The 17,522-nt window shown below is 47.4% G+C and overlaps 1 protein-coding gene across 8 annotated transcripts in view; it reads left to right on the top strand.

Annotated features, from left to right (window-relative positions):
• SCLY (selenocysteine lyase) overlaps nucleotides 1-14,905 on the top strand; it is a 29,354-nt gene extending 14,449 nt beyond the window's left edge. For 6 of the 8 annotated variants that reach the window (XM_073360520.1, XM_073360518.1, XM_073360517.1 and 3 more), the window contains 6 exons: nucleotides 872-978; nucleotides 3,167-3,203; nucleotides 4,893-4,976; nucleotides 6,058-6,160; nucleotides 8,133-8,208; nucleotides 9,142-14,905. In XM_073360520.1, the coding sequence (XP_073216621.1) occupies nucleotides 872-978; nucleotides 3,167-3,203; nucleotides 4,893-4,976; nucleotides 6,058-6,160; nucleotides 8,133-8,208; nucleotides 9,142-9,328 (594 nt within the window). In that variant the 3' untranslated portion in view covers nucleotides 9,329-14,905. Of the gene's footprint in view, nucleotides 1-871; nucleotides 979-3,166; nucleotides 3,204-4,892; nucleotides 4,977-6,057; nucleotides 7,348-8,132; nucleotides 8,209-9,141 lie in introns of those variants that run through there. The other 2 variants (XR_012160874.1, XR_012160873.1) reach the window with 2 other exon arrangements.
• Nucleotides 14,906-17,522: the final 2,617 nt, after the last annotated feature.

Genomic DNA, 17,522 nt, shown 5'->3' with positions numbered 1-17,522 from the left:
GGAATCCAAATGCTGTCCGCATGCTCTCTGCTTTTCTGACTCCAAACGAGGCATGTGGGTGAATGTTCTTCTCTTGTCAAGGTAGTAACTCAGGATTTGGGTTGATCTACTTGTGTATGGCTCACATAGACAGAGCATCCTCATCTCCCTGTGGCACAGAGAGAGAGAGGAAATAAGGCAGTCCAGCCAGTTTCTCTTTCTACTGTGGAGGATTTAGTGCATTAGACTTTTAAATATTAAAGCTTCTCACTAGATGGCACTCTGAAGACAGTCTTTACTATACCCAGCTGTCTTTTGTACGTGTATATATACAGTGTGTGCATACAGGTGGATACAGTGATGTGAGGACATGGACAGTGGACAGTCAGTTATACACTACTTTACTTTTGTTAAACACTCTCAACCCTATGGCAGACTTGTGTCTACATAACTAGCCTTGGAGCAAGATGGTACAAAAGTTGAGAAGGTTCCATGGTTCCTAGGCCATCAGTAAAATGAAAATGGAGGATAAGGCTTTTATTCTTGTTCCAGAGGTATCCTGTTTGCAAAAGAACCACAATGAAGGAGGAACTGGAGTTTGCAACAGCAGGGAGTTGACTAGGATTGTGCAGGGCTGTTGTGAGGACTAACTGGAGAGAGATAGTAAATTGCTTGGAATGGGAAAAGAATACAGTATAGGGGAAGTGCTGAGTATTATTCGCAGAGGGCAAATTATTATTATAAATTGTTGGGAAAGTGAAAGTGAGAAGGATCAGGATCAGAACAGGTAGAATCCAGCAACCCTCTCCAAGAGGTGCAAAGTGAAGTGGGGAGGGGGAATTAAGAAGTTTCCTTGAGTTCCCTTTCTTAGAGGTGGTATTTGTCATTGCAGTTCTATGCCCCACGGATTGGAGCACTGTACGTGCGAGGGCCTGGGGTCACCACTCCTCTGCATCCCATGCTGTTTGGAGGGGGACAGGAGCGGAATTTCCGTCCTGGGTAAGATGGATGGCCTGATGGGTAAGCAGATGTTTCATGGGTCAGTACATTTAGAGGACTGGCTAAGTAAGCAGATGGCTTTGCTATTTAGTGAATGCACCCTGTGAGAAGCTTTGGAGTACTCACTTCCATTGGTCTTTCTGGGGTGACAAGTTGTAAAATGCTTAGAGAAAAAATGAGTTAGTGTGTTAATTGCACTGAAGATGTCAAGTGTCATATAAATACTAAACACAAAATTGTAAGCATTGAAGGCCACCAGGATTCCATCACTATACTCCACGACGCAGTTAGAGCCTTGCAGCAGCAATGGGCCTAGAACCCAGAACCTCCTGATCCTGCACTTGAGCTGAGAAACTCTGTTACTTGTTAGTTGTGTGGGGCCTGATGCTCAGCTGTGCAATTCTAATCTCTTCCAGTAGAGGGCGAAATGTCAGGTACATGTAGCTACATCCTCCATGAAAGACAGGCTGCATCCACACTTAGGGCGGTATGTACCTACACAGAGCCATGAAAGGGAAGCTGACGGAGCCTTTCCCCACTGCCTCTCCCCTCCCAGAACCTTTTCCTGCTGCTAGAGCCTTTCACTGTGGAGAGGAAAGGTGCTGGTGGAGGGCTGCCGATGACTTTCTCTGCTTAAACAAAAGTCTCAGAGCCCTTCCCCATTGCCTTTCCCGTTGTTGGAGCCTTTCACCGCAACAGGGAGGTAATGGGACACTACATGGCTAAAAATTACAATGTAGACATGGGAGGCACTGCTTGGGCATGTAGATAGTCTTGTAGGTATACACCCTAGGATTCAGGAGTGTGGGGCACTCTACTTGCCTAAGCTGTGCCTCAGCATCTACATTATAGTTTATACCTGTGCTAGCTGGACATGTAGTGTCTGTACTCTATATGCCACCGCATCAGTAGATGTATCCTAAAAGTCCACATGGTTGGAAGTCTTTCCACATTGGAAAGAACAGTCTCATCAGTCAGCCAGTTTTAGGGTATAGTTAGATTGAAAATCAAACACATTTCATTTTATTCCCAGCCTGTGTCTCCTGTGAGAACTGTCCAAAGGACAGTAAGATTTCTTGTGGGTATGGGAGAACTGTGCTGCTGACACATTGGTGTCTGTTATGCTCTTGACTAAATGCATTCTGAATACAGTATTGTTGCTGGTACCCAGTGCCGAGAGGCTAAACAACAGCTGGAGTTGGTTCGCTACCCGGTGTGCTATACCCAATAATCACAACGAGGTGGGGAAGCAGAAAAGTTTATTTGCAGCTGCAAAAAAGTACAGGGAGAATAAAATCTCAAATCCTGCACACAGAGCAGGAAGTTACACAGGCTTTTATACATCCTTTTTCCCAGCATACTTATCCAATAGCAAGCTGCCCCAAGTATCCATATAGCCAGCTAATCCAATTCCCAGCTAGTTCCCGTGTTCTCTGTATCATTTCTTAAACCATACATAAAGCTGCTTTATTCAGAATTGTTCTTCCGTATCTGCCCTGTTTGGCCTTGCTTAGTTTCAGGCAGTCTGACTCTGCAACATATTGTTGCAGATTCTCAGCATAACTGCTGTGTGTGCCTCCAGGCGGGGGGGGCCAAGGACACTTGGGCCTAGTACACAGAGCTGCTGCGAGTGCCTCCAGGTGGGAGGGGGAGCCAAGGACACTTGGGCCTAGTGCAAGGGGGCTTCATCGACACTCGTGGTCTTCCATCCCCTCGAATTACCTAGTGGCCATGCCCCAGTGTCCCCAACAGTATCACTGACTTTGTGGAAGCCACATGTCAAATTTCTTTGGAGTCACAAAGAGAAGACCATTTTGAAGTTCTCTTGGATTCCTAAAAGCCATCTGCAGACATCTCAGTGAGAGCTTCAAGCTAGTAACTGATTTTTGCAGCCAGAGGTAGAGTTTTCCATGTAGGAAAAGGAAACATTGATTCTCTTGACGAACTGAAAAATATCAGTTTCCCTTACCACAGCTGTGAACAAATAGGGAGTTAAGCACCAAACTGGCCATTTGTGCACACAGTTGTTTATTGTGGTAATTACCCCACATGTTGCCGTGCAGTTGTGCTCACATTACTTGTGTATGCAAGTGGGGCTACTGCCTTTTAAAAATGGGGCTCTCGGCGCCCATTGATTTCCCGGAGAAGGTGGAAATAGATAATTTCTGTACAAATGTTTCTCTTTCAGGACAGAGAATACGCCAATGATCGCTGGCCTTGGCAAGGTGAGTTCAGAAGGAATAAAGGGAGAAAAAGGAAGCATGTGAGTCAAACATTAGTGCTGCCTGATGGACAAGTATGTAACTTGTCTGCTGTACTGCAAGCTCTTTTAAAAGAAAACCTAACTAAAAAAGAAAAGTCAATTTGTAGCAAAACAAAACTGCAGTGTAAACCCTTGTTTTCTGTCATTAGCCAAAGGAAATTTTTCAAAGTGCGTCTGGGAGATTTAGCTGAACAACTTCCCATGCCAGTAAAGGGAGTCACCAAGCTAAATCTGCACAATGCTTTGAGAATGTTGGGATAAGTGTGTATTTCACAGGAAGAGGGGAAAGTTGTGTGTGGTGGATATGAGTCTTAGAAAGCATTAGTCTTGACCTTGAAAAATGGCCTCTGTAATTCATGAAAGATCTGTAATAAAGCACAGCACGATCTGCTCTTTCTTCTACTTCCCCCTCCTTTCCTCTTCTGAGAACTATACAGTCCTGTTCCCCAGCGCTCACGTCAAGGTTTGGGGGAAGATGGCTACAAAATGTTTGCATTCACTTGTGGAGTAATAGCATATTTGAAAACTATATCACCCAGAAGAGATTTTTTATAAAGAGGCCAAAACTACATAGTGGTTTTCAGTGTACGGAGCTCTGATTAGGAAAAGTTAGAGCTAGGGGACTTCCCCGCCCCTTGTGGAACTCTATACCAAGTTTGTTAGAGGGGCTGGGGGGAAAGCTGAGAGCCCATGCACAGTTTGATATCCAGGAAGCATTCTTCAGAGAAGATGAACAAACTACATAGTGCCTAGCACTGGTTTGGCAAGTCACCAGGAGCCTGAACGCTGCACCAAATTGTCCTATAAATGTGCCAAACTAGGGCCAGGACTTTGTAAGGAGCTTAGCTCCTGTTTAGGCATTGAAATAAGGGAACAGATTTTTGAAGTGCTCAGTATGCCGAATGCAGAGCTGTTGTGAAATCTGGCCCGACACCACACAAACAAATGTGCTGGTACTTGGGTTCTGAAAGTACCCCTTGGAGGAGAAACGCTTTGAGGGTCCAGAGTATGTGGAGTTTGGGATTCATTTCACCAGACTAGGATTTGTGCCCCACTGATGGTACCAGCATCCCCCTCAAGGTGGCTTCCTTCTCTGGATTGGGGGCTAGGCACCTTAAGAACATAAGAACAGCCATACTGGGTCAGTCCAAAGGTCCGTCCAGCGCAGTATCCTGTCTTCTGACAGTGACCAATGCAAATTCCACCTCGGTGGAATTAGTTCATGTATAAGCCTTTCCACCCCCAAGTGTGCCTCCTTTCAGGTCAGAAAAGTTGGCTTATATACAGGTACATGAGGCAGAGGAAATGATTCCATTCTGACTGGTTGTTAGTACTTGTACACCCATATCCATAGTTCCTGGTAAAGGCAAACATATTCCTACCTTGACTTAGACTCAGAAGCTGAGAGTGGACAACAGGGGATGGATCACTCTATGATTCCTGTTCTATTCATTCCCTCTGAAGCATATGGCATTGGCCACTGTCAGAAGACAGGATACTGGGCTAGATGGACCATTGGTCTGACTCAGTATGGCTGTTTTTATGGTACATTTCCAGGGGATTACTGTTCTTCTCACATGATTGTCACCAGGTCTTGTGTTACAATTGCTGAGAAATATAGCATCTGATTTGTTTTCCTCTCCCCACTCAGGCTGCTGAGCTGGTGAACAAAAACTGTGAGGATTATGAGGCTCACATGAGGGAGGTTCGGGATTACCTGGAGGAGAGGCTAGAAGTGAGCATACCTGGTTCATGTTACATTTATGCCCCTGCTGGAGTCTCTGATCTCTGGGCAGCCTGTATAGCAAGCTTCTTGGAGGAGGAGAAAAGGGCGTGTTTTTCAAGAGAACCAGCAATTTGGAAGGACTGTGACAAAAGCATCTGGCAGGGAGAGACACAGCCCACACCATCAGTGGGCTCTGAAATGGTGGGAGGAAGCAATTGAAATATAGCAAGCTGAGCAGGGGAGTGCATATGTGATCATAAAGAAAGGGGGGAGGAGGAAATGGACTGAGAAGGATAGCAGGAAGAAGGGTAGGTGCTCACACACTATATGAGCCAGGTAAGTACCTAGATAATAGATAAAAAAGGGCGTGAAATGGGACTCCCCCCTTTCAGGTTGTTCGGCTCCTCAGCCAACACTGGCCCTCCCCAGCTTTCTTGTAGAAGGAAGTCACAACCCTTTTCACTGGTTTTCTGTTTGTGGCCATGACTCCCTTCTAATTCGGTGGCATGCATCCCCCCTATTCAGTGATGCTGGATGCTGTTTTGCCCCTGGTGCCCCTAACTTGTAGCCCTTCTGCACTGGCCCTTAGGGCCCTCTGAAGGGGTGCAGGAATCATGGGGAAGCAGGGTTGTCCAGGTTACTTCCACAACATGCTACTCACCCACCCGGGAACTCTCCCTGCAGCAGGGCCTCTTTCAGTGGCAGTGGGAGTGTGGAGTCAGCAGAGCAGGGTCTTCAGCTTCCTTAGGGTGACTCCTATGCTGGTTTATTTCCTGTGGGGGCCTTGGATCCCCCTTGCACCGGGTGTGTAACCAGAGCAAAGTTGCCATGGCACAGTGGTGAATTCCCCAGAAACAGTCTAGAGCTTGTGTCCCAGCCTGCCAGCTCAGTGTTCAAATCACCAATCAGCCTGGGCTGTGTACATGTGAAGTCCCAGGAGGTCTCCCCAAAGCCCTAGTGGTGGGTGGGGATGAAGGCTTATAGGGGCTCTACGGCATGTTCCTCATGCAGTCTTCCTGTCCAGCTGCGTCCTACCCAGGGGAGAGCAGTTTACATTCATGGAGCTGTTAATGTTTATTTTATTTTCCAGCTTTCGTTTGGAAAGCAGAGACTCCACCTTAACAGTCAATTTCCAGGCACCAAGCGGCTCTGCAACACTTGTAACTTTTCTGTTTTGGGGCCAGGGCTGCAAGGTATCTCTCTTCTATCCTAGCCACGGTCATCCTTTACATCTCTGTCTGGGGCCATAATTCCCCTTCCTCTAGCATGCTGCTTCTCCTCTTGTACTATCAGACTCTGAAGGAGACGTATTGCATGGCCACCTCAGCCATGGAGCAGGATGCCAGAAGGCCTGCACAAGAGAGAGATCAGAGAGCCAGAGAGCAGCAGCTCATTGATCTTGCGGGAGGATGCCAGGCACAGGGCTGAATCACCAGAGTCCCCTCATCTGTGGAGAAGCATGTCAGGCCTGCCAGGGCCGTTGGCCATTATCTTTGAAAACTCATGGCGATTGGGCAAGGTCCCGGATGACTGGAAAAAGGCTAATGTAGTGCCCATCTTTAAAAAAGGGAAGAAGGAGGATTCAAGGAACTACAGGCTATCAGCCTCACCTCAGTCCCTGGAAAAATCATGGAGCAGGTCCTCAAGGAATCAATTCTGAAGCACTCGGAGGAGAGGAAAGTGATCAGCAACAGTCAGCATGGATTCACCAAGGGCAAGTCATGCCTGACTAATCTAATTGTCTTCTATGACGAGATAACTGGCTCTGTGGATGAGGGGAAAGCAGTGGACATGTTATTCCTTGACTTTAGCAAAGCTTTTAATACGGTCTCCCACAATATTCTTGCCAGCAAGTTAAAGAAGTATGGACTGGATGAATGGACTGTAAGGTGGATAGAAAGATGGCTAGATCATTGGGCTCAACGAGTAGTGATCAATGGCTCCATGTCTAGTTGGCAGCCAATATCAAGCGGAGTGCCCCAAGGGTCGGTCCCAGGGCCGGTTTTGTTCAATATCTTCATTAATGATCTGGTGGATGGCGTGGACTGCACCCGCAGCAAGTTTGCAGATGACACTAAACTGGGAGGAGTGGCAGATACGCAGAGCAGTGCTACTCAAAGTGGTGGTCTGCGGACTGGTGCTGGTCCGTGGGCCATCAGCTGCTGGTCTGCACACACATTGGAAAGAAAATTGCCAGTCCCCCATATCAGATAGCTTGAGAAGCACTGTGCTAGAGGGTAAGGATAGGATACAGAGGGACCTAGACAAATTAGAGGATTGGGCCAAAAGGAATCTGATGAGGTTCAACAAGGACAAGTGCAGAGTCCTGCACTTAGGACGGAAGAATCCCATGTACCGCTACAGACTAGGGACTGAATCGGTAGGCAGCTATTCTGCAGAAAAGGACCTAGGGGTTACAGGGGATAAGAAGCTGGATATGAGTCAACAGTGTGCACTTGTTGCCAAGAAGGCTAATGGCATTTTGGGCTGTATAAGTATGAGCATTGCCAGCAGATCAAGGGACGTGATCATTCCCCTCTGTTCGGCATTGGTGGGGCCTCATCTCGAGTACTGTGTCCAGTTTTGGGCCCCACACTACAAGAAGGATGTGGAAAAATTAGAAAGAGTCCAGCAGAGGGCAACAAAAATTATTAGGGGGCTGGAGCACATGACTTATGAGGAGAGGCTGAGGGAACTGGGATTATTTAGTCTGCAGAAGAGAAGAATGAGGGGGGATTTGATAGCTGTTTTCAACTGTCTGAAAGGGGGTTCCAAAGAGGATGGATCTAGACTGTTCTCAGTGGTACCAGATGATAGAACAAGGAGTAATGGTCTCAAGTTGCAGTGGGGGAGGTTTTGGTTGGATGTTAGGAAAAACATTTTCACGAGGAGGGTGGTGAAGCACTGGAATGGGTTACCTAGGGAGGTGGTGGAATCTCCTTCCTTAGAGGTCTCTTCCAACCCTGATATTCTATTATTCTTACCCTGAAAGCAGAGAGGAAAATGACCCTGCCAAAACATTGCTCAGAGGTTGTGCTGAAAGGGTTGTTTGAAGTTAAGGTTGGTCATTTGCATATGGGAGGTTTAAAGAAGGGTCCCTGTGCTGTCATTCTGCTTGGTAAGTATCCTGTGCTGAGTGGGGCCTGTGCTTTGTCTCTTCTGCAGGGCAGATGGTGCTGTCCCACTGCAAGACTCTACTCGCCAGTGTTGGTGCTGCATGCCACTCTGAGAAGGGTGACCAGTAAGCAATACATGTTGTGATACTGAGTTGTTCTCCTGGGACGAAAGAGGTCAGGTTGAAGGGGACTGAGTTTGCACCTTTATGAAATAGTTTCTCATAAAAAATTGCTCCTTCAAACTGCTCCTTTGGGATCACACAGGAAGAGTAGTGCTTTCCACATGGTCCTGAGTAACCCCCAGGAGTAGGTTGAGGATGTACAGTAAACAAATCGAGTCACTGAGTAACAGGGATTAGTGTGACATTGGGTAGTTTCTCACTGAATAGACAGGGCAGTGAGGTGCTCAGGTGGTGACTCGCTCTCCTGCTGTTATGTGCCATGTCACTGATGGTACGCTCAGAGCACTTGGAAAACAGGGAAGCTGACCTGAGGAGCTCAGCATTTGCAGGGTCAGAATGAGAGCAGTCAGACTGGAAAGATAGGACACCTCATGACCAGCTGAGCCATGAGGCTAGAAGATTCCAGATTGTCCAAAATCTGAGTAAGAAACCTTGGTGTTTTCATAGAATCATAAAGCTCGGTACCCTGAGCGTCTTTATTTTTAGTGCTATCGACTGCCACGCGGAAGATGGGTTTGATCCCAGTTTGTGGCATGGGTCACTGCTTACTCCTGCCTGGCTGAAATACTGCAGGCCAAAAGTACTGTGGAATCAGCGTGTTTAGCTCCAGTAGGCAGAGGCAAGAGCAAGTATCTCACATCATTGTCTTGACACCTCCAGCTGACTAGATTGAACAGCACTGACCAACTCCTAGAAGAATCCAGTGCCTTCCAGCCAGAATGACAGGGAGAGTGTATAATCTGCTGCGGAGGAGGGGGCTGCCACTGCTCAGATAATTATACTTGTTTTTACTATCCTAGTGAATTTTACAGGGGAGGAATGTGTTTCCGTGATGTTTAAAGGGTTAAACCCTGCTTTCATTCTGTTGTTTTCCAGGCCCTCCTCTGTACTACTCAGCTGTGGGATTCCCTATGAAGTGGCTCAGAATGCCCTGCGGCTCAGTGTGGGGCGGGACACCACCAAGGAGGATGTGGACGTGATAGTGGAAGACCTGAAGCAGTCTGTGGCTCAGCTGGAAAAGAACAGAGTCACTGAGAGACAAGGGATCAGGAGGAGGAACTGAGAGGGGAGATCTCCTTGAAAGAAACAGATTTTTTGGGCGCGATTCTCCCCTGCCCTGTACCTGGTGTGTCATTTATTGAGTGTGACAAGCTGTCCAGTCAGAACAGTAATGTTTTACACCTGCCTTGCCTTGGTGTAAATGACTGCAGAAGGTGCAAGGCAACGGAGTGTCCAGTTTTGGGCCCCACACTACAAGAAGGATGTGGAAAAATTGGAAAGAGTCCAGCGGAGGGCAACAAAAATTATTAGGGGGCTGGAGCACATGACTTATGAGGAGAGGCTGAGGGAACTGGGATTGTTTAGTCTGCAGAAGAGAAGAATGAGGGGATTTGATAGCTGCTTTTAACTACCTGAAATGGGGTTCCAAAGAGGATGGCTCTAGACTGTTCTCAGTGGTACCAGATGACAGAACCAGGAGTAATGGTCTCAAGTTGCAGTGGGGGAGGTTTAAATTAGATGTTAGGAAAATCTTTTTCTCTAGGAGGGTGGTGAAGCACTGGACTGCGTTACCTAGGGAGGTGGTGGAATCTCCTTCCTTAGAGGTTTTCAAGGTCAGGCTTGACAAAGCCCTGGCTGGGATGATTTAACTGGGAATTGGTCCTGCTTCGAGCAGGGGGTTGGACTAGATGACCTCCTGAGGTCCCTTCCAACCCTGATATTCTATGAATGAAGCATTTACCGAGTGACTACAGATTAGATCTGAGCATCCTGATAACATTTATCCTCCTGTGCCAATAACATTACTGGTGTCCTGTTTTAATTACTATGATTTTATAACCTTGTGACAGCAATCAAAGAAACTTTGTGAAACTGCACTATGTTAAAAAAGCCACCCCCATTCCTAAGCCCACACCTTGTTACTGTGGAGTTCTGTGTCAAATACTACAGGGTCATAGTTGCATTCTGGGTGCCTGATTTTGCTGCTATTGAAATCAGTGGCCAAACTTCCACTGACTTCATTTGATCAGGATTGGGGTCAGGAAGGAGCTGGTGATCTTTCCTCTGGGGGAGCTGTAAGGAAAGGTAAATGTAAATGCTAGTAAGTGCTCAGTGCCCCTTGCCATTTGAAGGCCTGAGCCTATTACTACAGTTGCTGGATTTTTTTTTTCAGGTCACCTTTAAGAGCAGACTGTAGCTATAAATATCTGCTTATGTTTTTGTAAAAATGGCCTCTTGTGGTACCACAGGATAAATTCATAAATTGTCCACTGTCTATAACACTGATAGAGAAATACATGATGATCACAGACAGGAGCTGGCTGTAGACACCCTCTCCCGCAGGGACCTGCCTTGATGGTCTTGAGCATCCCTGCCCCCAACGGCCCATTTTCCACTGCTACAGAAGAATTAAAGAAGAAAAGGAGTACTTGTGGCATCTTAGAGACTAACCAATTTATTTGAGCATAAGCTTTCGTGAGCTACAGCCCAGCAGCCCATGTGACTTCACCCTCCTCTCTGGGGCTTTCAGCACAAGATTCCTTCTTGCTGCTAACAAACCCTGGGACAGACTCTGCTGCATCAAAAAAATCATTTCCCAGAAGAAACAGTGCAAAATTGTGTGCCACTGCTGTGACAGTCAGTTCAACCTGCAAATCACCAGTTTCCATGTGTACCTTAGCTAAAGGTGCAAGGACTTTAATCTCCCAACAGTTCTAATTCTGCCATTTTTCCTGGTAATAAATCCTTCTCATGGATCAGGTCCCTCTTGACAACAGAAATTTCTATACCAGTATCCCTCCAACCTTGGCATACTTTGCCATTAAGCTTAACAGCACGCATATGCTCACTGCTTGGTTGCATAGAAGCAACCTTTACAAATCCTGTGTGGTAAGAGGCAGCAGCCTGGGATACCCCGGTGCTCGGAGAAGCAGCAGGTTCATGTGTTACCTGCTCAGTTCCCCACTGCATCCACCTTTTTGTCCCACAAATACTCTTTTACCTCATTGTAGCATTCATTCAAGGTTCATGCACTTGGCAACATTCAGGGCACACCCGGAGTGTTGTGTAGGAGCAGTGCACACACGGCTCCTCTCAAGGGCATGAACCTTGGAATCTCGCCCAGATGACATGAACCGTGGGAAGCCTCCCAGGACTGGGCTCAAGGCCCGAGAGCAAGGAATGCGGTAGATAGATATCGGTAAATAAGAATAAGAACAAAGCCAGTGTATTCCTTTTATCTGTTGGAGTATGTAATGCGCGGGGGGAGAGAAAGAATAAAAGAGAGGGTGGAAAGCTGACAGGAGACCAGCCTGTCGGCAGACCAGCCTGCTTGCTTGCTTAAAGCCTTGTTCTGTCTGGTATTTGAACCGCAACACATCATCACTGCACATATTTAGGAACTGCCCCTGAGGAACCAAATTGCACATTTCTTCAAAGCCTGTACTGCCTTTTCCCCTCACCTACTTGACTCACAAATCCTTCATTTCATTTACATAAAGTACATTACTTAGTCCAGTTCCCCTCTTAAGGCTCCTTAATTTAACCCTGTAGGTTCCAGGTGTAATCTGATAATGTTTCAAAACCAATTCCTTAACGGTACCATAGTTTGAAGCATCAGCAGTAGGCATCTTATTGAATAAATCCAGAGCTCTTCCAATCAATTTTGCTACCAAAGTAGTCATCTTTTGATCCTCGGGAATTGCATGGAGAGTGCAGTCTCTCAAAGGTGATGACATTTTGGGCAGTATCACTGAATTCATCATATGGTGGGAATAACCGTTCCCATTTGTGGACTTTTGGGGAAGTGGAGCAAGCTGCTGAAGGTTTTTGATTCTTCCACTCCATTACAGCAAGCTCATGCTTCTGGGTCTCAATATGGGCCTGTATTTCTTTGACTCTTAACTCCAGGAATTGCTTCCTCTCTCTTTTCTTTTTCTCCTGGGCAGCTTTCTGTGCTTCAATCTCAGCCTGTTTCTGGGCCTCAATTTCTTTGTCTTTTAAGTCCAGGGCTTGCTGGTGGGCTGCCTTTTGTCAGCCTCCAGCTGCCTGAGTTCCAGGGCTTGCTGGTGGGCAGACTTCTTTTTCCAGGAGAGATTTTTATGCTTCAATTTGGACCTGTTTCTGGGCCTCAAGTTCTTTGCCTTTTAACTCCGTGACTCTTTCATGAGCAGCTTTCTCCCTGGCAATTTTCACATCAATTTCCATTTGTCTTAATTCCATCTGCCTTTTGTGTTCATTTTCCTTCTCAGCAATCTGCAGCCTCTGAAGTTCTAGCTTCTTCTGAGTTTCACTCTCACTCATTTTGCTTACTTTTCTGTCCTTATTTCCCTAACCCAAAATAAGCAAACAGAAAGTAACAAACCAGTAACTCCTTTGTCTGTTCTCCAGCCACCACACTTAAAACTCACTCAAACTCACTACCAGTGTCTCAAAGCAATCAGCTGTGCACATATCCTGTTTGATTACACCACTGTGGTGGGTTCTGTCTCAGAGACCCCCTTGAGACTGCCCCCTGATGTGCTGAGACTATCTCTGAGCCCATTTTCCCTGCCCGCCTGGGGCTTCCACAACCCTGTCTTGTTGAACCAGACAAGGTAGCCTGCTGCAACACAGACCCAAAGTTTGGTTAATGCCCTCAAATCTGAAGACTAAACAAAAGAGCTCAGCAAGTACTCCTGTCTCCAGCACCCAGACACCCAGCTCCCAATGGGATCCAAACCTCAAATAAATCTATTTTACTCTGTATAAAGCGTATAAATCTATTTTACTCTGTATAAAGCTCTGTATAAAGCTCCAACCCCTTGCCCCATAAATTTTCCACCCTCTATAACACTGATAGATATGCACAGCTGTTTGCTCCTCCAGTAGTTTATTTGAGGTTTGGAGTTAGTATTCTGCGCTACCCTGCGCATGGAGGTCCTGGTGCGTGCGGAGGTCTATCGGAGGGGGACCCAATACTGCAGTGCCTGCCACCGCCTCATCGGATGAGGGGGAGGAGGTGGGTTGTCTGGGGCCTCTTGGAGAGCTGGGCCCAGTTGCCCTGTGCCAGCGACCTCAGTGCCTGGACCAAGAACTGGAGTTGGAGGGGGACCTGAAGCAGGGAGAGAAGCCATCATGGGGTGGGTCAGCTGGCGGTAGCCTCTGGTACTCGTGGCTCAGATGGGGCTGATTGAGAAGTCCCAGACAGAGCACCCTGGGCTATTGAGTAGACCCTTGAGTGGGACCTTGCTCCTGTGCCTGCCAGTGTCCAGCCCCTTAGTCCATGTGGCTGTGGTCCAAATGGCAGCGTTCTGAGAAGTATGAGCCCGCCTCCGATCCTTTAGAATGAGAGGAAGAACGAGATGGCCATGGTGGTGCTGAGTGGATCTGCGCCAAGTCACGTCGATGAGGCGATAGAGAGTGGTGTCACGATGCTGGGGAGCGGTGCTGGGACCTGGACAGTACTAAGATCTGGAACCGTGACTGGATCTGTACCTGGGCCAAAATGATGAGCAGCATCAGGTCTGGGATTGGCTTCTCAACGGCGACTGGCACACAGAGCGGTGCTGAGACAAGTGCTGCGAGTATGAGCAGTGTCGCGATGGAGAGGGGTGCCAGGATTACGAGCAGCATCAGGAGTGGGAACAGGGCCGAGAACGGAATCAGTGCCACAGCTCAACCAACGGTGCCAGCAGGTGGATGAGTTCTGGCTTGCCTCAGGGTGGTGCCACATGTACAGGTGCCGGCGCCTTGGTCTGAGCTGAGTGGATGCCGATACTGTCAAGATAATAAGATCCCTTGCAGCCGCAGAGGTATCTGGTGTAGGAGGCAACTGGACCTCAACTAAGCTGCAAGTCAGGGAGTCGGGGGGCACCTGACTCAACGGCACTGCCCCTGGGGCCTGAGTCAGTGGTGCCAAAGCTGCAGGTTATGCTCCTAGTTTGTAAGGATGTATTAAATTAGAGGAATTTTGGAGGGCCAGGACCCAATATGGGAAAGGATAGTTACAAAATTTAGTAGGGTCTAATTTATGATGCCTTTCTTGTTCAACATAAAACACTGCTATTTGTTAGGACTCTGCAAAAACCTGTAAATAAGGAATATATGCATAGGAAAAAAATAAAATGTGAAGGCCATTTTTGAAGCCAAATGGTCAAGGGAGAAGGAGTAAAAAAACTAAAGAGACTGAAGACTCAGAGAGAGCAGAGAACCATCAACACCCATCCATGGTTGAGGAGGGGCAGATTGACAACCCTGAGGTGAAGGCTGGCAACCTTAAACCACAGAATAAAAATTAAATCAAAACCAGACAGAATGACCCTCAGATGTCACCAAAAAATAACACCAAATTAAGAAGTAACCGGTCACAAACTGACACAGAAAAATCCATAGACTTCAACAACAACAAAAAAAGACTATAAGAACAGAGTGCTTTGTCATGGGACTTTGGGTTCGTCTTGACACTACTCCAGGAGCATCGGATTGTGACCAACAGAGCCCGGCTCCACTCTGTGACCAATCTGGCTGGCCACTAGATTGATCCAGACTCTGGATTGGTAACTATAAACATCAACTGGCAGGACTGTGTGCATGGACTGTGCGCATGGGGTGCGGGGGGTGACTAAAAAGAATATGCTAGCTGTATTCTCAATAAATGCGTGTTGCCTTCTCCCCTATAAAAAGATCTCGTGTGCTTTGTTTAAGGATAACATTTTTGGTGGAGAATTGTGAAAGGGGGCAGAATTGTAATTGTTGTAATTGTTGAGAATACTGCTAAAAGGTATACCATACACTCAAAAGCGATTGGTCATTCAGGTGTGCACACCCCCTGGTCATAGAGATAAACAGTAAAGAGGAAACTATTTGTGGTTAATATTAGTTAATTGTTGGTATTCTGTGAACTAAGAATTTTAATGATTCAAAGGTTTAGCATTCCTCTCTCCACCCCAAACTGCTAGGGGAGAAATAATTGAAGGTGGGTATACTCCCGATTGTAGCAGGGCCAGGCAATAGGGGAAAACTATACAAATAAAATATATACAAACTGTCTAGGTATAAAGAAAAGGAGTACTTGTGGCACCTTAGAGACTAGCAAATTTATTTGAGCATAAGCGCTCGTGAGCTACAGCTCACTTCATCAGATGTGGCTCACGAAAACTTATGCTCAAATAAATTTGTTAGTCTCTAAGGTGCCACAAGTCCTCCTTCTATTTTTGCGAATACACGGCTGCTACTCTGAAACAAACTTTAAAAGTGGTGCTTTAAGAGCTAAAGATAAAAAGTGCTAGGTAAACATTAGGTGTTGTTCGCATCATCTCCATTTTACAGATGGGGAATGGGAGGACAGATTTCAAAGGCACTTGGTGTAAAGATGCAGAGAGGAACCTAGTGCCTAGCTGCATCTTTAGGTACCTAAACACCTTTAAAAAATTGGCCATAAGTGACTTGCCCAAGGTCACACAAACGTACGGTGGAGCAGGAAATTGAGCCAGGTTCACTTGAGCCTTGAGTCTACACTACAGTTAGGTCGACATAAGACAGTGGTCAGCAACCCATGGATCATGATCAACTGGTCGATCCTGAAGCCTCTGCTAGTCAGTCATGATCTCTGGGCCACTAAAAGTCCGGTGGTGGAGCGGGGCTCAGTCAGACTGCCCTGGCCCCACACTGCTCCCAGAAGCAGCTGGCTGCTAGCATGTCTTCACAGCCCCTGGAGGGAGGAGGTGAGGGGGAGGCAGCTCCTCATCCTGCCCTCTCCCCACCCAGCAGCATCCCCGCAGCTCCCACTGGTCGGTTCCTGGCAGAGACCCGCTGCCCCCTCTCCCACAGGGGCCGCAGAGATTTGCCAGCAGCAAGCCACTTCCGGGAGTGGCATGGGGCCAGGACAGGCAGGCAGGCTGCCTGAGCCCCACTGTGTCGCTGACTTGGAGTCATCTGTGTTAAGCGCCTCCTGGCTGGAGCCTACACCTCGCATCCACTCCCACACCCCAACCCCCTGCCCCATCCCGGAGCCTCTCCTGCACCCAAACTCCCTTCCAGAGCTTGCACCCCCTCACTCCTGCACTCCAACCCCTTGCCCCAGGTTCAAGCAATGCACACACCACAGTTGAGAATGTGACAATCCCCGAAGGATTTTGGAGCTCAAAACTACAAATGACACGAATAAAAAGTAAAGCTCAGTGTAAAATTGTGCTCTACTCTGGGGGATCGATCTAAGATATGCAACTTCAGCTACAAGACTAGCGTAGCTGAAGTCGATGTATCTTAGATCAACTTAGAATCATAGACTTCACATCCTTGCAGCACGGGATCGATGGTGGCCACTCCCACGTCGACTCTGCTTCCGCCTCTCGCAGTGGTGGCGTTCCAGAGTCGATGGCAGAAAAGATCGGGGATTGATTTTTCGCTTCTACATTAGTGTATAGAATCATAGAATATCAGGGTTGGAAGGGACCTCAGGAGGTCATCTAGTCCAACCCCCTGCTCAAAAGCAGGACCCATCCGCAATTAAATCATCCCAGCCAGGGCTTTGTCAAGCCTGACCTTAAAAACTTCTAAGGAAGGAGATTCCACCACCTCCCTAGGCAACGCATTCCAGTGTTTCACCACCCTCCTAGTGAAAAAGTTTTTCCTAATATCCAACCTAAATCTCCCCCACTGCAACTTGAGACCATTACTCCTTGTCCTGTCCTCTTCCACCACTGAGACTAGTCTAGAACCATCCTCTCTGAAACCACCTCTTAGATAGTTGAAAGCGGCTATCAAATCCCCCCTCATTCTTCTCTTCCGCAAACTAAACAATCCCAGTTCCCTCAGCCTCTCCTCATAAGTCGTGTGTTCCAGACCCCTAATCATTTTTGTTGCCCTTCGCTGGACTCTTTCCAATTTATCCACATCCGTGTAGACCAGTGTTCAGTGGATTCTATGACATTAGGTGCAGTGTGACTATATGACCCCTGCACCAAAACGCCCTTCCAGAGCTTGCACCTCTCACACCTGCCCCCAACCTGCTACCCCAGGCTCAGGCCGGAGTTCCCTCCCACACTCCAAACCCCTGTCCCAGCCCCATGAAAGTGAATGAGGCTGGGGGAGAGCAAGCGAAGGAGGGAGGGGGAATGGAGGCGGGGGCCTTGGGGAACGATCATGGCCTTGGAGAAGAAGCAAGGTTGATCTATCCTGGGTTGATCGTAAATTTAAAAAGTGATCTTGTGCATAAAAACATTAGAGACCATAACAGAGGGCATCTTACATCGACCTAGTTATGTCAGTGTACATAC

The sequence above is a fragment of the Lepidochelys kempii genome, chromosome 9, assembly GCF_965140265.1.
Source record: "Lepidochelys kempii isolate rLepKem1 chromosome 9, rLepKem1.hap2, whole genome shotgun sequence".
Taxonomy (NCBI): Eukaryota; Metazoa; Chordata; order Testudines; family Cheloniidae; genus Lepidochelys; species Lepidochelys kempii.
Note: the sequence above shows the minus strand (reverse complement) of the source record. Positions and strands in the feature narration are given on the sequence as shown.